Source organism: Alligator sinensis, unplaced genomic scaffold (genome assembly GCF_000455745.1).
Source record: "Alligator sinensis unplaced genomic scaffold, ASM45574v1 scaffold337_1, whole genome shotgun sequence".
Classification (NCBI taxonomy): Eukaryota; Metazoa; Chordata; order Crocodylia; family Alligatoridae; genus Alligator; species Alligator sinensis.
Window position 1 is genome coordinate 375,607 of NW_005841927.1, and position 24,786 is coordinate 400,392.

The 24,786-nt window shown below is 49.4% G+C and overlaps 2 protein-coding genes across 4 annotated transcripts in view; both read right to left on the reverse strand.

The window, feature by feature from the left end:
• TMEM222 (transmembrane protein 222) overlaps nt 1-5,075 on the reverse strand; it is a 10,626-nt gene extending 5,551 nt beyond the window's left edge. The window contains exons 1-5 of the mRNA XM_006019368.3: nt 5,071-5,075; nt 4,628-4,738; nt 1,588-1,672; nt 812-843; nt 1-33 (exon numbers count right to left, since the gene is read on the reverse strand). The exon at nt 1-33 is cut by the window's left edge and continues 58 nt beyond it. Coding sequence (XP_006019430.1) covers nt 1-33; nt 812-843; nt 1,588-1,672; nt 4,628-4,738; nt 5,071-5,075 — 266 coding nt within the window. The remainder of the gene's footprint in view (nt 34-811; nt 844-1,587; nt 1,673-4,627; nt 4,739-5,070) is intronic.
• Nucleotides 5,076-8,371: 3,296 nt separating this feature from the next.
• Nucleotides 8,372-24,786, reverse strand: part of WDTC1 (WD and tetratricopeptide repeats 1) — a 27,709-nt gene continuing 11,294 nt past the window's right edge. The window contains exons 9-17 of one of the 3 annotated variants that reach the window (XR_003092985.1): nt 23,954-24,029; nt 22,080-22,176; nt 20,784-20,957; nt 19,507-19,742; nt 18,350-18,518; nt 17,447-17,639; nt 16,464-16,636; nt 8,714-8,995; nt 8,372-8,562 (exon numbers count right to left, since the gene is read on the reverse strand). Coding sequence is in view for 2 of the 3 variants with exons in the window: in XM_006019232.3 (XP_006019294.1) it covers nt 16,439-16,636; nt 17,447-17,639; nt 18,350-18,518; nt 19,507-19,742; nt 20,784-20,957; nt 22,080-22,176; nt 23,954-24,029 (1,143 nt within the window). In the remaining variant the exon portion in view is untranslated. Of the gene's footprint in view, nt 8,996-15,187; nt 16,637-17,446; nt 17,640-18,349; nt 18,519-19,506; nt 19,743-20,783; nt 20,958-22,079; nt 22,177-23,953; nt 24,030-24,786 lie in introns of those variants that run through there. The other 2 variants (XM_025198648.1, XM_006019232.3) reach the window with 2 other exon arrangements.

Sequence of the window (24,786 nt, forward strand, 5' to 3'; positions counted from 1 at the left end):
GAGTACACTTTATTTGGATCCAGTTTCCAGTACCTGAATGAAGAGAAGAGAACCCCTGATGTAGCCACTGTTCCTTCCATTCCCTTGCTGCTCCCTTTCCTTGCAGGCTGCGTGAAGCAGAAGTTAGCAGACAGGCCGCCATTCTTTCATGAATGCAACCGCGGGAACCCAAGGAGCTACTCTGTCCAAAAGGACATGCTGAAGTGGGTCTCAGGATGCTCCCCCACATCAGGCCAGCTCACCCCAGACAGAAGGGGACTGCTGTGCACACAGCATGAATACTATTAACTCCAGGTCTCTCACATTTAAAATACGGACTGCATCCAGAATACTTGTACATATAAATAGAACAAAGAACCTAGGACCCCTCCTCTCCCTCCACGCGCACATGCACGCGTGCACACACACATGCACACATACCCACACTCACGCACGCTTTGATCTGCAGCCTGAAAAGTGAAATCATTGGCAAGATGTGAGCACTGAGAGTTTATCACTCAGCTCCTAATATCAATAACTTGTAGCACTTAAGACTGTCAAAATGCATCTGAAAGGGGGCTTTTAATTTATTAAAACTACTGTTGTAATAGATGCATCTACAGAGTCTCATATTAAAAGCAAAAGTTATGATATTAAAAGAGAACTGATTTAATTCACCTTCTTCCTTGGGAAGCAGAGACATTAGTTGCTTCTTTGAATGGGAACAGGTGATTGCCCACAGTAAGAACTGTGTCACGCACCTGTATCGGTTTCAGTGAATTCAGGACATTTGCATGTGAATTCATTCAGTTTAACAAGAAACAGTACTTACTTCACTGGCCTCCCAAAGGCCATGTTGTCTTCCTGCAAAGAAGAGATCCAGATCATTCAGTGCATACTGTTCTTCCAGGGTCCTTGCTTGCTTAGTGGAGTTGACAACCTAAGTTTTCCTCTATCTAATTTGATCTGGAAGCAGAGCTTATGTGTGTTTGTAGGAGTTTGCATTTCCAATTAATGCCACACCTATATTGTGCTGGTGACTCACCTGTACATTCTGCATACCCCCTCTATGCTTCTTTTGCAAACACCTCTTTCCAATTGCTGAGATGGTCGCATATTCATAGAAGCTGTAAATGATCCATTCCATCACAATGAGACTTGCCCTAATTTAGATCCCCTTTCACCAAAAACACACCACAGTGCATGCATTTTTGTTCAACATGCTGGCTTAACCTTTGCTAATGGAAGCTAATGCTTCTCCAGGTTCACTAGGAGTTAAAAACCTCCTTTCCCCAATTCTCCCATTTTTTTTTATCCCACTCCACAGCTCATCTACATCAGCCTGTAGTCAACACCAAGGTGACTAATACGGTTGCATGAGTCACAGCTCCAGGCAGCCTTGAATCCAGTACGGAGATAGATAGCCAGTGGAAATGCTGGAACATACAGCAGCCCCCTGCTCCTCAGAGATGTACACAGCAATTATTTTAAGCTTTGAATACATGCTGGAAGGGTGAAACAAGCAGCAGCTCCCACACCCTTCAGTCAGGTCAGAACAAGACCAACTTCAAACACCTCCTTTATCAACCAAACCCACCAGCTACTTACTGAGACATAGTAGGGCCCTGCAAAGTCCCGAATGATTCCAGCCGACGTACAGATGCCCATATGGCCGATGATTGGGAAGAGCCATCTACGGAGGTAACAAAAGAATTGTCAGGGTGACGTACGTACTCCCCGGTCACACGCGGGGGAAAAAAGCAACAAGCCAACAAGGGACTGCTGGAGCGGCCATAAGGAGAACTATACGACTAGCTCACTGCAGACAGGCAACCAGCTGTCAACAGAGGCAAGGTCCTACAGATGCACACGGGGCACCCTGAAGATGTCCAGGCAGGAAGGACGCACGTACGGACATCCACCCCCACAGAGCCTCTGACGGGCTGTTCTGCAGAAGTGTTCTCTGCATCAACACCAAGGCTTTTAATGTGATGACTAGCTGGAGTTTTTATGAGGACAAGAGTCCCAGGGGTCAGATCATTCTCAAAGAAGGAAGGAGCCCTAACATCTTTACCTGAACCTACCCCATTTCCTTGTTCTGGGTAAACTGGTTCTAGAAAGGCAGCTGTCTTGAAGACAAACCAAGCCTCACAGATTGGAAATAAAATGTATTTGACCACCTAAGCCATCTTTCTATTGATACCAGGCTGGTTTTCACTGCAATCCTGCTTTACATGTTATAGATAATGGGGCTCCCACCATTAAAGAGAATATTCCTTAGCCTAAATGGGTCCCTTGTTCCTTAAAAGGCTCCTCCTTCCCTGGTATTTACAGCCTTCAAAGAGAGTCGAGTTATGCCTCCACACCCTTAGTCACTGTTTAGAGCTAACCATTTACACCCTGGTCAGTCAGTCACTCCAGCCCTAGAAAATCTCCAATCTCCATCACTCTCAGAACCAACACGGTAGTCTTCTCCATCACTTCTCCGCCTTTTGGGTAAGATCACATTTAATGAGGGGGGAGCATCTGAACTCCCACACCTGGGGCTTAACTACAACTACCTAGTTTACTTATCATTCACACCATTTACTCTTTGCATTTCACTATCTGGGACAGGGGTGGCCAGCCTGTGACACGGGCAGCCTCGGTGTGTGGCACGCGGCAGATCAGGGAGGGTCTCTGGGATGCGATGAAGCATGGGAAGTCTAACCAAATAAATACAGACATTACAAGGAAAGTAGGCGGGCAGCCTTAAAACCTCCACGAAACTCAGCACCATAACAAAGATTTTCCTTTTTCATGAGAAGTTAAGTTGCTGTCATTCGCATTTCTAAACTGGGATGTAGCAGGTGTTTTAGCCCCCATCTCAGCTCAGGCACAGTCAACACCCACTGAGACCATTAGCAGGCAAACAAAAATAACTTGATTAGGGTTGGGATGATTTTGTTGCAGCGCTTTACATATTGATTTATTGGGGAATGGGTTATGTGTATTCCAAGTACCTCTCTCCGCTGTCCTGATTTGACGTGGACTTGTTAGGACACCATTAAGGATTGTCGCGTTTGGATTGGTTTTTCCAGTCTCATTTTTATATATATATATATAAAAACACAAAGGTTTATAAACAAGGTTTGTGAAGACAAACCTTCCTTGTCTTCTTTGTATGCCAGAGACCCGTTATTCCCAGTCCTGAGCCCAAGCCAAGCTCCAGAGGCGGCTCATGGGTTGAGAATAACTGGCTGGGGCTCTCTGTAGAGACATCGCGGCTACTCCACAGGGGCTTCACGGTTTCCTAGTGTATAGTTTCACAGGCTTGTCTATGTAAAAACTCTCAGGACAGGGACTGAAATAAAATCAACCAGAGGCACGAAGCAAAGGTAAAAGCTTCATCTTTACACACCGGCAGGGAGGCTCCCTGTCAGGTACAGCGGCCTTCGATCCCTGTAGCTTAATGCCTTGCTCCAAGAGCATCAACATCTTCGTACCCTTGGCTGATTTCCCTAAGGTCCCTGCGAAAACAAGCCTTTAATTGGTGAGCAAGCTCATCAGCCGGCACCGCACCTGTCCCAGGGGAGCAGTGCCCTGCCCCACCCCGCCCGCGACGGCGGCTTCAGGTGAGTCAGACGCTGAACTTCGAGCCCACGTCTCCAAACGCGCAGCGCGGCTACTGGGCAATCAAGCCGGTATCTCAGCTCCCATCGCTCGCCTTGTGTTTTGTTGGGCAGAACCGAACAACTAACCGCTTTACGCCCTTTCTAAACAGGCTGGTCAGGTTTTTTCTTTCTTGTGTATCATCCACGGCACGAATTTAAGCAGATGTAATCCACCATGTGAACCTCCCTAGCCTGGTACTGTGCGAAGAAAGCCTCTTTTCACGTCGCTCGTGGCTGCTCGAGGGGCTCAAGCTAAACCGAGCACTTCCACGGGAGCGAGGCAGCGTCCACTCCGGGGGCTCGACTGGGGCGCCCCGCGGGCCTTTCAAGGGCGCCCCAGGACGCAAAGCAGGGCTCGTGCCCTCAGGTGCTTCACGTCCGAGGCAGGGCGGATTTGCAACTTGGAGGCTCATCAGAGTGTGTGTCAGTGTGTGCGTGTGTGTGTCAGTGTGTAATGTGCCTCGAGATGGTTTCAAGGTGCAACACGTTGTATTCCCAAGATAAAGGCAGGGTAGATTTGCACCTTACAGACCAACCAAAGTGTGTGTGTGTGTGTGTGTGCGCGCAGCACAAGCTTTCATGAACTGAAGCTCACATGTATATATGTGTGTGTTTACAAACACACACAAAATTATATATGTATACACACACACACACACCACACACATGCACACACACACATACATACGTGTGTGTATACACACCACACACACATGCACACACACACATACATACGTGTGTATACACACAATATTATATATATATATACACATAAACACACATATATACACACCACACGTGTATACACACAATTATATACACATACACATATACGTGTGTGTGTGTGTGTGTGTGTGTATATATATAAATAAATAAATAATTGTGTGTGTCCCGAGCTGGAGCTCACCCCGGCGCTCCGTGGCCTGCCCCGGTCGGCCTACAAGGTGCACGGCGCGGCGCGCCCCCCCGGGCCCGGGGCGGGCGGGCGGACTCACGTGAGCACGGGGATGGGCGTCCACACGACGCAGTAGGGGAAGCGGCCGCGCTCCGCGTCCAGCCCGGCCCCGCCGCCGCCGAACGGCTTCCTCTTGCCCCCCCGCGCCTCCCTTTCTCACCCACACACATATCATCCAAGTGCCCTTTCTCACACACATACATCATACAAGCGCCCATTCACGCACGCACACACACCCAAGTGCCCTTTCTCACCCACACACATATCATCCAAGTGCCCTTTCTCACACACATACATCATACAAGCGCCCATTCACGCACGCACACACACCCAAGTGCCCTTTCTCACCCACACACATATCATCCAAGTGCCCTTTCTCACACACATACATCATACAAGCGCCCATTCACGCACGCACACACACCCAAGTGCCCTTTCTCACCCACACACATATCATCCAAGTGCCCTTTCTCACACACATACATCATACAAGCGCCCATTCACGCACGCACACACACCCAAGTGCCCTTTCTCACCCACACACATATCATCCAAGTGCCCTTTCTCACACACATACATCATACAAGCGCCCATTCACGCACGCACACACACCCAAGTGCCCTTTCTCACCCACACACATATCATCCAAGTGCCCTTTCTCACACACATACATCATACAAGCGCCCATTCACGCACGCACACACACCCAAGTGCCCTTTCTCACCCACACACGTATCATCCAAGTGCCCTTTCTCACACACATGCATCATACAAGTGCCCATTCATGCACGCACCCACACCCAAGTGCCCTTTCTCACCCACACACGTATCATCCAAGTGCCCTTTCTCACACACATGCATCATACAAGTGCCCATTCATGCACGCACCCACACCCAAGTGCCCTTTCTCACCCACACACGTATCATCCAAGTGCCCATTCACACACGCACACACCCCCAAGTGCCCTTTCTCACACACATGCATCATACAAGTGCCCATTCACGCACACATGCGCACACACCCAAGTGCCCATTCTCACACACACGTGTATCATCCAAGTGCCCATTCACATATACACACCCCCACCACATGCCCATTCTCACACACACACACAGCATCCAAGTGCCCATTCATATATATACACACCCCCCAAGTGCCTATTCTCTCACACACACACCCACGTGCCCAGTCCCAGTCACACACACGGATCATCCAAGAGCCCGTTCCGTTCCAAATTCCACTGAACAAAGCTCGATGCTTGTATCTACAAAGATCCAGGGCTATAAAACTGCCCTGAGCCCATGTCCTCCCCCCCAGCCCCCTAGGCCGGGACTCCGGCCATTCCCACAGCCAGGCAGGTATCTTGTGTGCAAACCCCGCCAGTGCTCCCCAGTCGTGCTTGCTCTTAGCGGAGAGGCTGAGATGCAGCCAGGTAAATTCCAAACCCAGTTGAGCAAAGCTCAAGAACGGGGCCAGGAAGTCCAGACTGATGAGAAAAGGCTGAAAGAGCAACAGTTATTTAGCCGAGAGAAGACCGAGCGGGGATTTGATCTCGGTCTTCAGCTCCCTGGAGGGTGATTATAGAAAGGATGGAGATGAGCTTTTCTTTGTGGCTGTGGGGCACAGGACTAGGAGCAACGGCCCCAAGCTGCGGCTGGGGAAATTGAGGTTGGAGCCGAGGAGGAGCTTTCCGACGAGGAGGGCGGCTGAGCGTTGGATCAAGCACCTACAGAAACTGGAAGCTCCCTCCCCAGACATTTTAAAGAGCAGGTTGGACTTGGCTGGGATGGGTTGGTCGGGGACAATCCTGCCTTGAGCAGGGGGCTGGACCCGACAATCCTGTGAGGTCTCCTCCCACCTTGCTTTCCTATGAACATGGGCCACATAACTTCACCTAGGCCAGGCATCCTACATAGGTCCAGGAGTTAAGACACTCCCTGTTATCCAGACTGTCGTCCCACGTACAAGTTTGGATGCCCCCCACCCGTCACGTTTGATTTTAGCCTACAGTGATTCTCACCCAGCATTGGCTGTGGCACCCTGGGGGATCTTGAGATCCTTTCAAGAGTGTTGCAGTGTGCCTCGCTGTTAGGTGTGCAAATGTGATTCACAAGACAAACCCAGAGACTTCACGTAGGAATCCGAAGAGTTAAATACACTCTCACCCCGATGTCTGCGTTCTCTGCAACAGAAGAATTACTCCCTTATTTTTATATTTTTTACTATGAAAAAAAGGTGAAAACTAAGCTGGCATTTTTCCAGGGATGCCTCGAGTCTCAAAAGGTTAAGAACGACTGTCGCAGATGGTTTACTTTGGTCATGAAAATTAGAGAGATGAGAGGGGATTGGAAGAAAGCAACCCCCTGGGAAGGAAAGAAGTTGGAAACAAACCAGATCTTATCAAGAGAACAGAAGAATCGGATCATATGTGCTAGAAGAGCCGTGGGAGGTGGTAATTGCCCATCCCCAGTGAATTTTAGATGAGGATCTCGGAACATTTTATAAATGTGGATTGAGTTCCAGCCAGTCCCGGGAGGTCGGTGTGGGCTAGATGCTGTATTTAGAGCAAGGCTATTTAAGAATCCAGAATATTAGAAAAATAACAGCTGCTTTATTAGGAAGTTCAATTCAACTACACAAGGAAGCTGAAAAAAAAATTAGTTCACCCCAGAAGAGCTCCACCCCCCACAACACACCCAGCAAGACACTGAGGTACGACTTGCCCGACCTCTTCCGAGTCACTTCCCGCCCAAAAGCCAGATGCTTTTTCCCAGCAACCGCAGGGAAACCAGTCTGCAACGTGGGTTGGCTTCACATGCCCCGCACTCCTCTCTGCACCCCTTTTATTACCCCCCTCTTAGAAGTGATTCTGCTTCCTTGTTGCACCCAGATCCATGACCGCCGACTAGCAGACAGCGGGCACGTGAGCCCACAAGTGCAGCAGGGGGGGAAATAATGAGTAGTGCTCGAGGTGCTGTGGAGTGTGAAGCCAGCTGGTGGAACGCTGCTAATAAAACAGTCTTGGCCCAGTTCCTATGTGCACATGCTTGAATCAGTCTCCTCCAGGAACACGAAGTAGGTGCAATGCATCCCGAGCGCTGCATTAATAAAAGGATTGCTTTGGGGAGGGGGGGGGGGGAAGGTCATTCATTCCTAATCAGATTTGGGAGCAGCGTTCCCAATAGCCAGTAGGATATAAATTCACCAGCCAAAAAGGCCCGTTTTTATATAGATTTTTTCCCCCCTTCCGTCTCTGCTCTTCCACGGCGTACACAGCCCCTCCATTATTGAACAGACGCAGCCCCTCCTCAGCTTGAAGCTATTCTAGAGATCTTTTAGGAAAGCATCAAGAGAAAGCCAGGAGAGACAGAGGGTTGATTTTATTCCGTTTTAGCCCAGGGGAAGAGCGCACTTGGAGCACACTGGGGATTAACACCCTATCCTCAGAGCACACGCAGGATAAAGAGCAGAACTGCACGTTTTCCTTCGTGCTACATCAGGCTTAAGTAAAGGTCTGTCTTGATTAGGATTTAAAGCTGCAGTGTTAGTAGGCAATTCAGCTCACATCCTAAAAGGCTAGTTAGGAGGAGATAATATACACTTTAACGTGCTAGCCGGTCAAGTTAGAACCTAGCTTTTATGCAGTGAGGTTAGCTTGCGTCAAAGCCAACTTTCCCTTGTTCTAACCAGTTTGTGTGGACACATGTTAGCTACTATCCCACCCCAAGTCTAGACCAGAACAACTGCGGGGATAAACTTCAGCGCAGGCCACCCAGCTCATCGATTCCTGGACACTGAGATGCCCCCATGGGACTTCATGACACGGACATCTGGTCTGCAGGACCTGGCCTGCCATCCATCAATCGCTTCACCGACGGCAAAGGAGCTTTCAACTTGCGATGCCTTTTGCTCGGCTCGGGCTTCAGTCTAACCTTGATGGGAAAAGGTTTATAGAAGAGCACTCCACTCCTGGCCTTCAAAGAGGAAAAGGCAAAGAGAAAGCACAGGAAAAAAAAAACTCTCTTAAACACAAACAATGCCCAAGCTTGGGGAGGAGGGAGGGAGGGGGTTTCATTTCCATTTCCCTTACAGACACCCAAGGCAAGCAACATTAAAGGGACAAACCCGCCTCCATGTGCTGCAGCAGAACCAAGTGTTAATATTACATCTGGCAAGCGTGGACCACTGCCCCCCTCAGCGAGCCCGTCTGTTTCAGGTTATTTCACATCCGATTTGGTCTTTCAGGTTTTCATTGATGGCAACTGGACAGCGCTAGAGACCAGCATCCTGTATTCTTCCATACAGCGAGTAGCACAGGTGGCAGCCCCAGCCTACCTGCTTCCACCCTGGCCGGTAGCTACAAGGCCATGCCGTCCTTGGGCCCCCTGCTCGCCCACCAGGCCTCACCTGCAATGACAAGGACCAAACGGCTGAAGGGCAGAGGAGCGTTACTGTAAAAGGCACAAAACTCTCTGTATTTCCAGCCCTTGCATCCCCCTTCAATCTCCCCCCTTTCTGCAGGCACAAGAGACAACCCACACTAGCAGAGCACATGTGCTTTGTTAGACAAGCTCTCTCCCGCTGCTAGAAGTCCATCTACCCCCAATTTTCCATTGGAGGCAAGTCAGCCGCAGCTCGCACCAGGTTCTGCCTGGTGACGGTGGCAGAGAACTGGCACCCATCCACCCTAGGACACCTAGTCAGCGGCATGAAAAGGCTGCATCTGGAAAGCAAGCTGCAGGTTGTGAGCGGGGGGTGGGAAAATATCTTCCAGGTATCAAAGGCTGGTACCAGGAGTGCTAGACACAATACCTGCTGCAGCGATCTATGCCTTGCCAGAAAAGCAGGAGAGCAGAAACATCACCAGCCTCCCCATGGCTCATTGTGCCTCTTCCTTTTGCGTTCGCACGCAGGTGGCTTGCGCCTAGGGACCCCTTCTCCCGTCATTCGGGGAGAGGGGCCTGCGAGCCTGGGATCGACGGGGAGGGGGAGCCCTCTTTTCAGACCTACCCTTTAGAAAAGGAAGAGCCCTGCGGGGTGGTGGGGAGGGCATCAGCTTGCATTTCCCCACCCAGTGGGGCATCTCTCCCCCAGTTAGCAATCAGACCGAAAGGGTGCGAATCCTTCCTTTCTGCTTACTCCCTTTCTAGCGCTGGCTCTTACCCAAAGACTGAAAGAAGCAGGCACACAACCAGCTTGTGCTCAACATGCAGCCTTCTCCCAAGCCTTGTCTGTTGTGACAGCTGAAGTGTTATAGGGACTGCCAGAACTGAGCCATTTGCCGGGGGGAGGGGAAGAAAAAAAAAAAGCAAAGCGGGGGGGTGTTGAGGGAGGGAACCCAAATTGACAAGCAAAGCGGCAGCAGCATGTGGGCAGCTGATGCCATGTGCAAGAGCCTAGGGAAATGGATCTGAAATGTCAATTAGGCACAGGTTGATGGAGGACACTTGAAAAATACTCCTCCTCCCTCTGAAAGGCTTGTGCTGGGGTGGGGGGGGAGCTGCTTTTCTTTTCCACAGCCTGTGCCTGCTGCAGTCTGACAGCCACGAACAGCTCAACGCCAACCAGAGACGTCCGCTCCGTCTCTCTTGCTGGTGGCGATATCAAGCAGGGACACACAACCCCCCTAAAACAAGCAGCCAAGCCAGCCCCACATCCCATCTTCAACATTCAGGGCTTCGCTTTATGGATGCCATTTCAGTGCCACCTCCCCCTTCTCACCGCCTGCCACTTGCAAATGACTGGCTAATCCACACAGCAGCTTCTAAATTTAGCAGAGAGAGGGGAAGAGCGAATGGTTTCTCCAAGGGCCCGAGCTGCGGGAGCTCTCCCGTGATGGAGATGCAGGGTCCTGGCACTTCTCCCACCCACAGGCACCACCTCCCATGGACGCCCTCTGAAAGCCCACAGAAGGGCAGTGCCCTGCCTCTGCCAGACCGTCGCAGGCTCCCGTGAACCTCATTTCATGCGACATTGGGAAGGTTAAGTGAAGATTAGCCTGGGGTGGGGGGGGCATTTAGGAGTGAGGCTTTCAGGAGAGCCATTTCCTCACTTGACTTCCCTGCTTCAGTTCAGTTCTCTCCATACCGCACTCCCACTACTTTTTCCTCCCATCCCTTGCAGGTTGAGACAGCTTGGATCCACTGCCGGTGTCCGGGTAGGCTTGCTCCCTACCCAGTCTAGTAACCTGCCATGCAACAAAGCTTCTACCTCCTCCCAGGCGACAAGACCCCGACACCAGAGCCGAGGAGCTTTTAGGGTAAATGACTCCTCTTGGAACCCAAACCTCTCTTGCCTGGAGTTGCAGAAAGCCTAGTTTTACCCTTCAGGTATTCACATTTTCATCTCCTGGCTCTACAACCCTACTCCATCTCCCCTTTGTTCAGCATCTCACTGCAAAAGCTGATGCAAGGAGCATACTAAGAATAGTACAGGTGGCAGAGCGCGTCTCCTGGCACGCTCAGGAGTCACTGTTGTAGGGCACAAGGCTCTTGCCAAGGTTACGTTCACCTCAGAAGACACACTCCCAGAGCAGGGTTAATAGCAGGAAAAAGATAAAATAAAATAAAAAATAGAGCAAGAAGGACACACACCTTTGAGACCATTTTGGAAACATGCTTTTCCTCTTCGGGTCAATTCACAAACATTTGGCTTCCTCCTCCTTGCTCTCTCCTACTCTATGGAAAGCAGCGTTTAATGAACTGGCCTAGCTTGGGGTTAAATGAAAGTTTTGGGGGTGGTTTTTTTCCCCCCATTTGCATGTAGCCACAGATGCATTTTAGTTGCTTCCCTCCGGAGGTGGAGACTAACTGCAGGTTTCCAACAGGTTCAGCCCTTTCAGGTTTGCTGGCAGAAAACCCGAGCCCAGCAGAACCTGCTTAGTAAAGACCAGGGTGAGAGCTGAGTGTCTTCATTAAGAGACAGATCACCCGGCACCACTTTCGCGCTAGGCAGGAGGTCTAGAAACAACCCAAGTGCCTGGTAAAAGGCAACGGCAGTCAGATACCGCTACCTCCTTCGGAAAGACCCAGAAGTCCGGGATTCGCTCACAAACCCGCTTGAGATGAGAAATAAAAATACTAAAGAAAATGTCTGATCTGATCTTTGTGCCAGATTTGGCAAGAAACGTGTCCTGTTCACAGCAACGTGGGAAGGGTTGGAAATACCGAACCGGCGAGAGAACACACGTAGCCTGTAAACCACGGCATATACAAGAAGCTACCCATCTCCAGAACGTGAGAGCACATATAAGAGACCATCTTTCTAGGACTCCCCCCCCCATAAATTCCTGCATCTCCTTATACTTCATCAATGGACAAGACCCCTCCAACCCACGGCATCCTGTCACTAGAGACTGGTTCGGGGGGGACCAGCCTTGCTTCCATCTCCAAGGACCAGAAACCCTGCTGCTGTTCAGTAGGCGACTGAGCCATTGCTGCTTTGTCCAAGCAAAGCCGAGGCGGTTGTCAGGGACATTTCAGGCTGCTTGCAGCGTCAGCTTGGGCAGCCAGCAGGAAATCAATACATCCCAAACCTCTGCAAAGGCCTTTGCTTCAGGCAGTGCGCAAAGCTGGCAATTGCACTGTCCGTTCTCGGTCGTGTTGCAGAGGTGGAGGTGGTTGCAAAGCAGCTCTGACGTGCTAAAAGCTGCAGGGGTAACTAGGTGCCGTCCCCCAGAGTCCTACCGGGCTCCAAAGCGTTCCAGGTAACTTGGCGTTTCCCTTTTCACAGTGGGCCAACTCCACTCATTTAGAGCCTGTGGTTTGGCGAGATAGCATCTGGCCTGTCCCAGGGGAAGGACTGAGGGGAGAGCAAATCTGAATCTCCTGCAGAGTGGGGCATTTGCCACTTTGAACTCTGTGCCCAATATAATGCACTGGATGCACACCTTTTAGCTGGCAAGGCCTGTGGAAGACAGCAGGCAGTGACACTAAGGCTACCTCCACAACCCCAGACAAGGTGTGCCCTGCGCTGCTTATTTCAGATGCAAGAGGCCATGCAAGAAGAGGTAACAGGCCAAGGACGGACTGTTTGATCACTAGGAAGAGATCCACATCCTTCATGGGAGAAAACAATAGGGTGCTTCTGCGACGCTCAGCTCCCTGGTACCCGATAGTACAGCCTCCCCCAACCTCCTCCCTGGATTTAGCATGAGCTCAAGTGACCACATAACATGAGAGCCTCTTCCCATGCAGATCACAGGGTACAAAACGCCTCACCAAACCTTCCATAAGGCAACTGCGTCGGCAGGCCACTCGTTAGCTCCACAAAGCACCCTGGGGAGCCCATCTAGCCCAAGCGCAGGCCAGGTCTGTTCTGCACACCGGGCAGAGCTCACGGAGAGGCAGCCTGCCAGATGTGGGAGAGGTACAGATCCACCCCTCTCCCAAACCTGCATCATGCATCTGCTTAGAAAGATGCAAACCTTTTAGCGAGTCAGGACAAGCCACCAGAGGCTCTCCAGCACAGCCAGCTGCCCCCCGTCTCTCAAACTGCAGCGCCCCAAGAAGCTTGGTTTTCAGCAGTCAACCGCCAAGACAAGCCTTTGGACCCCCTCCTTCCATCCCCGTCTCCATGTGCAAACCCTCTTGCGTTGGTCTCCGGCATGGCCTGACCAGTCCCCCGAACAAATGACAAAAGAGAACTAAAACAAAGAATTGTTTAATTGCTTAACCCTTTCTCTTCCAGGGACCAGAGAAACAGAAATATTCTGCTCCTTCTTACAAGGACAGTAAGGCTTGTGTGTTACCTCTACAATTGCAGGGGCAGTTTGAGACACCATCATCTTTAACACTGGAAAGCTAGGAGCAATGGTCTTTGCAACATCCAAAAGAATCTCAGAGTTTCCTCAAGGAGATCTCCACTGCTACAATACAAAAATAAAAGGAGGCATCTCTGCATATCCTGGGTTAGAAAGAGTTAACCAAAAAAAGAGCGAAAAAAGGGGCTCCTCCAGAGAAGGGGGTAGAAGAAAACAGCAGAGGTAAGTAAATAAAGCTACATCTCTTCCCCAGCATGTTTTTTCTTCACCAATAAATAGGAGTTCCTCATTAACAAGCAATGAAAGCAGACAACCTGCCCCCAAAAAATGACGGGAAGGAGGGGCAAGAGCCAGAGGGACTTCCCCTCTTCAATCGACTAATATTTCTCTTTTTAAACAAAGCAGCCATTTTTTTTTTTAAAGGCAATCCACTGCTCTCGTAGCTTTGTGCTGCAGTTGGCAGGTAGGAGAGCTGCTCTGTCTTGCTAGAGTAAAAATAGCTGTCACAGCATAAGCTCGAAGGGAAGTGACATCTCCCAAGGAGCCAGGGGTTCTGTTCTGTTCAAAGCCTCCAATCTCAGCCTATTTGAGAGTTAAAAAACAAAAACCCAAACCCAAAGCTTAAAAGGCATTGCCTAGCAGAAAGTGGGAGAGGGAAGGGAGAAAGACAGATGCATCCAGGAAGCCTTCAGCAAACAAAAAACCCCAAACACAAACACAGGCCACTTCAAATAAAAATAAGAAACCCACACAAGTGAAAACCATTTCCTGCCACCACTGGGTTTTAAGAACATTGAGTGCCTGGGACTGCTGCCGCACTGCTGGGGGAGTAGCCTGGACACAAGTGAATGGGCTCAGCTAAGTCATGAGCAACATGGACTGCATTGCTAGGATGTTAACTTCAAACAGGCTAGAACGGGAGAGGTCAAGGGCTGGCTTGACCCAGGCAAGTCGTCCGGGTGGGGGAAAAAAAAAAAAAAAGACATGGGGCAAGTTTGCTGGACCTGAGAAACAAAGATCTGCTGCTGAGGGTCTGTAAAAGTACCTCAGAAGCCAGCCTCTGCTCAGCTGTCCGGCATATTGCCAAAGAACCAGGAGCACATTAGCCCTGGGCCCCCATCCACAGAAAATGGAGCAGAGACTGGCTGCCTTTGAGAGGCAAGATGTTCCCACCAAGCCCCTCCATCAAACTGCAGCTGGTGGAAGATGGAGCACTGCTTGGCAGGGGTCTGCTGCACCATATTAGAAAGGATGCTGGCCATGGGACACGGACCTCGTTAGGTCCTTTGTGGCTCATCCTTGCTGTACGGAAAGCAGGTAAAGTGGCGTGTACAAAAGTTGAGGGGAAGCCAGTCATTTTGATCAGCTAACACAAAGCCAACTCTCCCATCAACACCTGGCAGCACTGAGCAGCCAGAGAAGGAAGAGTGGGTACTCGTCCTTCCAACGCAGGTATGGGAAGACCAGGGACTCCACCGTGTGGAAGAACAGCCCTAATATAGCATGCCCACGCACACGCACACATACACACACCCTGTGCCCCGGAGACCAGTGTCAGCACGTTTAAATCTTCGGCAGGAAGAAAAAGACAGTGCAGAAAGATAGTAAGATCTCCAAAGGCTCTTTGGTCTTAGTTGATAGTCAGAAAAAAAAAAAAAACACTCCTCAACTTGGGCTGTAACACAGCTGTGTTAGATCTACTTGATATATTTAATGCTTGGCAAGTGTGAGAGGAGAAAACAGGCTGCAAGTTACTTGGGAAGAGTGGAAGTACAGTGCTGCATTTAAAAAAAAAAAAAAACACTCCTCAACTTGGGCTGTAACACAGCTGTGTTAGATCTACTTGATATATTTAATGCTTGGCAAGTGTGAGAGGAGAAAACAGGCTGCAAGTTACTTGGGAAGAGTGGAAGTACAGGGCTGCATTTAAAAAAAAAAAAAAAAAGTTGTGGTCCTGGCTTTGAAGCCAGCATGGGTAAGGAGAAAGAAGAGCAGTTCCTGAGAGGACCATTGACCCACTGCAAGGACTTCCTCCACTGCTTGTACAGGAGGGAGGTCACATCCATCAGGAAAGATCACCTCAGCTGATGAGATCCAGAGCAGTCAACTGCACTAAAAATGCCAGCCTCTAAAAGCTCAAATACCAGCTGGGATGGGTGCATGGCAGCCACACACAATTGTAGGGCAAGAAGGGGGCTAGGAGAGGGGAAGGTAAAACAGGGCTAGCAGCAGCTTGGGTGGAAGAGATGGAAGTGCCGTTATCAGCCACTTTCCCTTGGTAGCTTCAGTCACGCCAGTTATCCCAGCCTCAAAACCTCACGCCCCATCTCCTTTTTTACCACCATCTTTCTTCATGGGGTCACAAGTCACAGAGGAAATCAATACTTGTGCTGGGAAAGAGGTTCCTCCTCCATTCAACTGCATGTATTCAGTGTCTCCATTTATGCATCAGCTAAAGGAGATGCCCAAAAGACAGACAGGTGGTAGCCAAACCCTAACCAATATAGTCACCTTCAGCAACCATGTTAGAGCCAGTGGCCAGAGAAAAGCCCCCTCGAGGTGTTCGGTGGGCCAGATGGACTTTCTATGATCACCAGCCCTGAACCTAGGGCCAGGAGCCAAGCTGGCGGCAGAGCAGCTAAGCCAAGCATCAGAAACCAAGATCGCTGCGGTAAAATCATTCTGTAATCCCTGCCCTAGGTTTACGTTTTATTTAGCAGTTTAACATCCCCTCTGCAAATGCACGAACGGAGACGATGCCCCTTCCGCCAAGCCATACAGCAGCGTCAGAGAAGGTCACCAGCTTACACTGCTCACAGACAACTCAAAACATCCTTACAGGGACTAAATTCCACTACAGGCGAACCCAGACTGCTTTGCCATGCTGCTCAGTAGTGTGACAGGGGGGAGCGGGGAGAGGTGGTGGTGGTGGTGGTAATTTAACAAGAAAGCCACTCCTGCCCCTGCCAGCTTGTCCTACTCTGTGCATAGTGTGAAACAGTGCAGCCGTTCATCAGAGAAAGTTCAGAACCAAGGAAACGGGGTTCCCGTTCAACAAAGCAATTAGAGGAAGGAGAGGCAGGTCTGTTTTAGCTGGGCCGGCACTGGACTTGCCCCTCCGAGCTGTCTTCATCGTCTGAGCCTCCAGTCCCGCTACTAGTCAGTCCTGTGATCCGGTAGCCCATGTTCAGCAACATCACCTCCAAGGGATCTGCATTCATTCGTCTCTGGTTAGCCTGGGAGGCACCTTCCATGTCTTCCACCACACGGCCATTGAGGGTTTCGCTCTGCAAATGAGAAAGGAGACTGCATGAGGAAGACTGTGCCATGAGACAGCCTTTGACTCACGCTAACAAATACTCCAGGACAGCGGGTATTATTCCTACTGCTGCGCTCTGGAGCTCAGGATCCCTGATGTGAAAATAGAGTCAAGTCAAATCCTGTTTAATGCCACAGGCTGTATCTGGTACCTAGCAGGTCTGGCCCCATTCCAACCCAGCAGCATAGACCTAAACCACACAGGCAGCCACACCGAGAGGTCAGCATTTAGAATAAACAGACATTCTCCAGCATGTAGGATGGAGGTGGATGTAATGGCTTGATGGCCCAGCTCCTGCCACCTGCAGGGGAATTCAGAGTCTAGCCATCTCTGCTCAGCTTTGGCATGCAGGAGAGCTCTGCACTGTACAGCGACTCAGAAGCACAGTTCAGGCGTGAAAGTCCTCACCAAGATAGGGATGGGAGGTTAACCGCAGCCACATCTGCAGCTCACAGGATGGCATTTGCAAACATGTGCTCGGGCAGTCAGAAATGCTGTCCTGTGCAGGTACAGTTTCCCTCTTGTGCTACCCAGGTTCACTTGGGATGCCCAGCATTCCTCTAAGCGTTCCATATGCATCCCCTCGTTCCACGAACAGGAGAGGAGTGATCAACCCAGAGTGGTAAAACCCAGGCGTCTCCTTCCAACACAGCCGGTTTTCCCTGCTCCCTGTAAATCAGTCTTTGCAGTCTGGTTGCGCAAAGGCAGTCTACCTATCACCTGGCAAAGAGTCCCCATGCCCACTAGCGAGTACTTCTCTCTTTACAAATGCTCTTACCTCTGGCCTGGGATTCCAAAGCCGCACGACTGGATCGATGCCACTGGTTGCCAAGAAGCAGTAGCTTGGGTGAGGCTGCAGGCAGTTCACAATCGACTCATCCCCTTGCAGCACTCGCACAAGGTTGGTAGTGTCTTTCTCCCAGATGAAGAAGGAGCCATCGTCCGAGCCACTGACGATGTACTGCGCATTGCTAGGGTGGAGAACACAGATGCACAGAGAGCAGAGCAGAGGTGAAGAAGCTAGCAGTCACACCTTTGCCGAAAGGTGTGGGGCAGCGTTCTGGACAATTAAACCGCACCCAAAGCACTAAGGGTCATGGAAGTTGTATGGGCTGGAAGGATCCTTTGCTACAGAGCACAGAATAAGGATGGGAGCTGGCTGTCCCTCAGTAGGAAAGCCAGCACTTTGCTAACTTATCCTCATGCGCATACAAACCTGTAGCTCAGAAAGTTGGCTTGTGACAGACCTCTAAAATCCAGCTGGGGTTTCACTGATCATTTAAGGGGCCTGCCAGTATCTTATACCTCACTACTGAATTATGAACATCAGAAACCTATGCACCTCCAGCCTCACAGCTGGCTATTTCTAGATATGGACAAAGAGGTGGTTTTCTGCCTTGTTTCCCCCTCTTTCTAACCCATACAAACAGGCATACTGAAAAGATTGTTCCCAGAAGAAGAAAACAATCTCTATGCTTATGTGCTATTTAATCTGTGAATCTAGAGAAACATAGAGGTGGCTTCTAGTTGTAATGACAGCAGAGGTCACTTCACTAATGCTTCTGGTTTGCAGTTGGGTTTCCTCTCATAACCCTGCAGGCAGAGAGAGGCTGCACATCACGACACATCCAGTCAATGGCAAAGCTCTGGCATACTGTCCAGATGTGCAATGGCAACATACCTGCCAAAGAAGTTGGCCTCTTTGATATCCGTAGTGGTGTTGCAGTGGCCGCAGTACCGGTATTTATAGTCGTAGCTGCGCTCCCTCAGCACCATCTCATCTTCCGAAATGGAATCTTTGCGGCCAGTTGCTCGCAGCCGGATTGGGCCGCTCCCTTTCTTGTCTTCAGCTAGAAGATTAGCGAAGAGAAAGAAAGATTTCCCCTCTTTACACATCATGCTTTGGAGAGAAAGAGTTGTGCATGCAAGAGACTACTCAGCTGCCAGTTCTAGCTGGCGGTTTACACATGGAACAGGGCTTACCATGTGCCTTTCTCTATACCCTTCCACCAACCTACCTCAAATCCCTTCCAGCAGGGCCAACCCTAGAGCTCCAGTGCAACCCACAAACGAGAGAATGGCTACCTTTCAGCTCAATGGCTCCCACAGTAGATATGATATCACAACTGGAGCACTTACTGTTCCCTAGTCTCTGGGGAGGCTGCTATAAAGAGGTGGAAGCCTTCCCTTGAAGGCATTTTCTGGTGTACTGGTACTAGCAAACTGCCGTCCCACAGGGTGAAGTCTTAGCAACTGAACCTTTTTTTTTTTTTTAAAGGGGTTTGCAGCCCAAGTCTGCTACCCTGCTTTGTGCCTCTATCATTCCACATTGTGGATAATGACAAAATGAGACTACAGCCACACTAGAACCCCTCCAACAGCTTAATATTTTACAGTTGGCTTTCATTTTCCCCCTTTTTTCTCTATGCATATTTCCATTTTGCTTTCCATTTTTCCCTCTCTCACCTATCCTCTAGAAGCCTGTTGCATACCACCCAGGGGTACACACACCCCAGTTCAAAAAGAAAGGGAGGAGAACTTTCCACGCTTAAGGAGCAGTTGCAGCAAAAAAGACAAAGCATGACACACTTGGGAACCCAGATCTCTCAGAGATCAGCTGTCAGTTAAAAAAAAAAACAACATAGCAGGACGGGTCCTTGAAAGCATCAATTACAAAGGCAGCTTTCAACTAGAAGATCAAATCATTCTCTGGGCAAATAACTGATAGCATCTAACAAGCCTCACTTTAGGGAGCTATAATTCCAGGGGGACATGCTTCCTTGGGTTACATTAACATCCAAAGAGAATACAAGGACCATGCTGAGCACTGGCACCCACCGTTATCGCTTTTAGAGAAGAGGGCTGCGTTGATGTCTCGGTCAAGGGCATCACAAGCGCTGCTATGCGCCTGTTCCGGGAACTTCCCTTTAAAGTCATCCAGACACTCCAGTGCTTCTGCCACATACTTCAGTTCGAAAAGGCAGCGGGCGAGACGGAAGTGGGCCTTCAGGTGGCAGGGGTTCAGGGAGATAGCCTTCAAGCAGTCTCTTAAAGCGTCGTAATGGTCACCATCCCTGCAAAAAGATGAAAACACCCTGGAAGTGGACAAGGCCTACATATCCACCAGCCACTCCCAGTCCTGGAGCTATCTGAGGATTTTCTACTTTCCCCAGTCTCCCCACGTGAAAAGGCTTCCCACTTGCTCATTAGCACCCATACCACTTGCCTACTTCCATCCCAGCCATCAAGTGAACCCAGCTTATTGACGGACACAGTACAGAAGGACCAGCGCCTGTCTGAAGGCCTGGCCCCCTGCTCACTCCCCTGTCAAGGTATTGCATATAGGAAGCCCCATGGTTTGAGCTACCAGGCTACATCCTACAGAGCAAACATTACAGGTGCAGACTGCTGGCTCACCAACAGCAGCCCCCTCCTCAAAGCAGCAGGACTTTAGACCAAGGCCCTAGAGCAGAACACAGCTTCCATTCCCCGCACACAGTAGCTCAAGAGTACCCCTGTGTGGCCAAGTAAGTAGCAGCATGTTTCACTGTCCAGGGATCAAAACAACCAGCCAACAAGGGATCACAGAACCACCGCAATTTTATATTCCCTACAAGTCCTGATCCCATAATGTGGCAATTCTTCCTGTTCTCAGTGACAACCTGTTAGACCCTTGAGTCTGGCAAAGAGAACTGAGGGGCTCTGGAGCGTGTCAGACATTCCTGACAAAACTACCCTTAAAACACCAGGCAAAGCCACCCTGTCTCCCTTGCAGGTTTAAAAAAAAAATCAGATGCAAAGATTAAGTGAATGACACAAGAAATATCTTAACCCTCTTGAGCAGAAGAGCCAGAGCCTAGACTGTTGGTACCACGCTTTGAATATGTGCACAGGTGCAGAGTACTCAGTTTCATGGCTCTTCTACCGATTTCACACACCAGGCACAACCTCTCTGCACCGTGAATGTTCAAGAGAGGGCACCAAGATCAGGACAATATATGTAGGTTATACCTCTCTTTCTGGAGCCTGGAACTTAGGCCTCAGCACTGCTTAGTACACCAAGCCCTTTGGTGCACAGCTCCAGAGTCTTCTGCAGAAAGGTCCAGCTCACTTACCACTTGCGCTTCATGTAGGCTGCAGCTCTGTTCCCATACAGCATGGCATTGTTGGGTGCCTTCTGAACAGCTTTGCTGTACAGCTGGATGGCTTGAGTCCACTGCTGGCAGGCAAAGGCCTCATTTGCTTGCTGCTTAATCCTTTCCAGATATGGAGGCAGCTCCACCTGAGGGCTGCAGACATAAGGAAGAGTGAGGTCAGGATCTTCTGGGGGGTGTGGGGGAAATTTAACCAAATCAGAAGCAAATATTTAACCAGACCAGACTACTGAAAACCTGACACTCCAGATCACATCCAGGGTCCATATTCTCCTGTTTCTGGTATTGATTTTTACCAGATGCGCCACATGAAGGTACAAACAGCTCTTATAAATTGGGTAACTTGCCCTTAGGGGATGTTCTTTATAAGCCCATCAACTTTATGCCATGGAACTCAAAGATGATTTCTAATACTCATTTAACAGTGAGTGCCTTAATTATCTGTATGGATCCACTAAATCCTTTGAGTCCTGCTAACGCCCTTTGGATCTAGTATCTTGTGGCAGTGAGTAGTGTAGACAGTGTTATTGGTTTAAATTTGCATTCAGGTATGCGAGAGCTCTCTTTGAGATGTCCACAAAGCTCATTCACATAATTTTTGATATGTCAAAGACATCTGATAAACTAGCATTTTAAAAGGCACAGATGAAGGTGTTAAACTTCAGGTTTGCCTCCGCTTCTCTAATTCCAGGTAGTCCTTAAAAATCAATGTAGGAAGGAGGGAAGCAGAGCGGATAGCTGGGAACAAGAAAGCTTTGTATTCATCCCCAGGACAGTACTGAATCAAATGCCATTACCAACCAGTGGCTGCAGAGGAGTGCATGCAGCTATTCTGGGGGCATTAGTTCAAGCATGCAGCACATAGGTACCCAGGTTACAACCAAGCCCTTTTGCCAACAGAGGAGCAAGGGGACCCAGCGACAATCTTTCACCAAGCACAAGCCACCCTCTTCAGGTCAAGGAGCAGAGACCAGCTGTGGATAAGCAAAGGAGTTCAGTGTCTAGGCTTAAGGCCAGGTATCAATGTTACCAGCAAAGAATCCCCACATGTAAGAAGATCTCTACCAACAGGATCTCCCCCATCAGGCTCCTGAAGACCCTTAACAACTAGCAGATGAGCAAACCCCCAAGTGAAATACCCGGAGCAATCACTAATGAGCGAGTAAAATGGAATCACATTCGACACAGCAGCTCCAGATTTAAACAGGAGGACAGACAGGTCACAGAGCTCTCATGCAGACAAGTATATCCACTTACCTGACATGGGCTCGTCCCTCAGACAGCCGGAACCCATTGCTGTGGAGATGGATGCCGTTTGACACTCCGTTGGTTGATGTTTTGCCATTCTGCACTTCTGAAAGGGTGCAAACAACACACACACACACCGAAGTTAAGAGGGAAACCAGGTGACAGGCCAGACAGATCTCCCCATCAATCCAGATGCAGACCAGAGGTAAGCAGCTACAATTCCACGGACTTCTCTTTAAAGTCTTTCCACCTCGAAGCACATACATTAGGGAGGAATAGCTCAGATACCAGGTATGTAAGCGCTACAAGTTCCCTCACACCAGAACTTGAAAGGAAAAAAGTTGGATGCACTTAAAGCTGTCTCCTCACATAAAATAGAGGACAAGATGAAGCTCATATGGAAGCCACCTTCAACAAGCTGGACCTGGGCATAAACAACAATCTACCATATCTGCCTTTGAGTACTAGACCACTGATGTTTTAAAAGACTGCTGTTTCAGCCAGAACAGTGGCTTTTCAAGCTATAACCTTTAGATCCTCTAAGGTTTTATAGGTGCCTGGAAAACAACTGAGAAAAATATCATGGACCTGATGAAGGTAGGGGCTGAGCAAGAAGGAGAAGCAAGGTGTTTGGAGCTTAATCAGCATTGCAAGCAAGGGATCTTTCCTCTTAGTTCCTCTTGAATAAGCAAGATAAAAAGCCCTTATCTCCATTAATCCTTTGAAGGCCAATAGCACCCATAACGCTTGCCCCTTCTACAAAGCTTCTCATTTTCATATCTACAAACTGTGCCCAGAACACAAATGAGGGGCGAGTACTGTTATGTCCATACTAGAGGTTGGGAAACTCAGGGAGGATGTGACGGACCAAAAGACAGACTGCGTCTAAAGCAGGGCTAGAACCCAGGAACTCACGGCTCCCAGTCCCACACTCCTCTCTGCACACCTTCTTCATTAGCTTATCCAGAAGACTTGCTTGGGTTGAAAATAGCATGAACTGGCTTCCAATTGTCTTTTTTTTTTGTTCTCAAGCCAGCTTCCAAGTATTTCAGTTGCACACAGGAGCAGAAACCAAATGGTTAACAAAGAAGAGTGAACTGAATATAACAGATAAGCAGCCACCCAGGACATGCCAGGCAGGTGAGAGGGTTGGGAGGGCTCTACATCCTCCCTGGAGCTGCCGAAAGATTTGGTGTGGAGACACCCACTAATGGTGCGATGTAAGTGTACATGTGCCCTCTGCCGGACAGCCTGAAACAGTGCAGCCTCTGCCCAGAATCTGTCCCCGTCATTTTGCTGCAACTACAGCAGTGGGCGGGAGGAAGTTAAGGATTGAGACCATCTCCCCTCCATGTCCTGCCATAGAAGCTGTGGACTCTCCAGGTACTATAATTCAGCTGATTAAGGTACTTTTGTGAAGGGAAGAGAAAAGAGAACAGGGCTCTTTGATTCACCAATCGCTTGGGACCCACTCTGTCACCTAGGATTAAAAGAAAATCCAAATGCACTCTTAGAGGCCCAGCCCAACAGAAGGTATTGCCATAAAGTGAGAGTACAGCCCCAAGGCCTTCACAGTGCTAAAGACTAGTGGATTTCCAGCAGCGGAAGAGGATAGACCTGCCAACCTTATTCTTAGGCACAGTTTTAAGACAGTCCTTCACCCCTCACCCACATTTCTTGGCATTTCAGTTACGTCTGCATACTTGCTCTGTGAATGGCTTTTGGAGCAAAATGTACGAGTCGCACTGCAGAAATAGCCGAGCTACTCCCTGCCCCAATTCAGTTTTCCGGTTCCAGCCCAGAAAAGATTTCATGCTGGAAGGTGTCAGAGTGTATAACTTGGCTATGCCTGGCTCTCCCTTCCCTTGCAGACTCACACTTACCCACTGAAGTATGGCACTTCTTTGGCAGGAGAAACGTGTATGGCCGTTGCTTGTAAGTCAGGTCAAATAAGTAGACCTAAAAAGGCAATGGGAGACTATGAAAAAGAGGGCAAAACAGTTCATGACGCTCTGATGCAAGAACTATAATGATGAACAAGGCACCACACTCCCATAGAGCCCAGAATTTTGCCTTCTGTCATTTTCAAAGTTTGGTAAAATGTTACACACACACACACACACACACACACACACACACACACACACACACACACACACACACACACACACAGAGCAGTATCCAGTGCTGCGACAGGAAAATACAGCTTCAGAGGGAACTGTGCTGAGGCATGGGAAGCTTGTTCTACTGAATCTATGGCAAGTACATACAGCAAGAATTAACCGGAGGCTGACTGGTCAGCGAAACCAAAGAGGCTCCAGCTATAATAGGATAATATCTGAATCATTCGATAATACAACAGCCTGTGCAAACAGGGCACTGAATCACTTGTCTATGGATACGTGACAATCATAAACATTCATCACTGGGGAAAGGAGGCAAACGGGTCACAAGTGAGGCAAACTATCTATAAGCAAACGCTAAGACTTCCTTCCGGCAGAGAAGCCCAGAATTCAGTCCCACGAAGCCCTGAAATAAAAATGCACTGCCACATGAGCTGCCAACCCAGATCAGACCCATGATCCATCCAACCCAACAGCCTGTGTCTAAGACCCGAATAAACACAGGTCTTGAGAAACATGCAAAAAACCCTATTTGGAATACCCTGCCCAAAAGGCAAGTCCCACCTTAATCCTCACTAGTTAATACCTTCAGC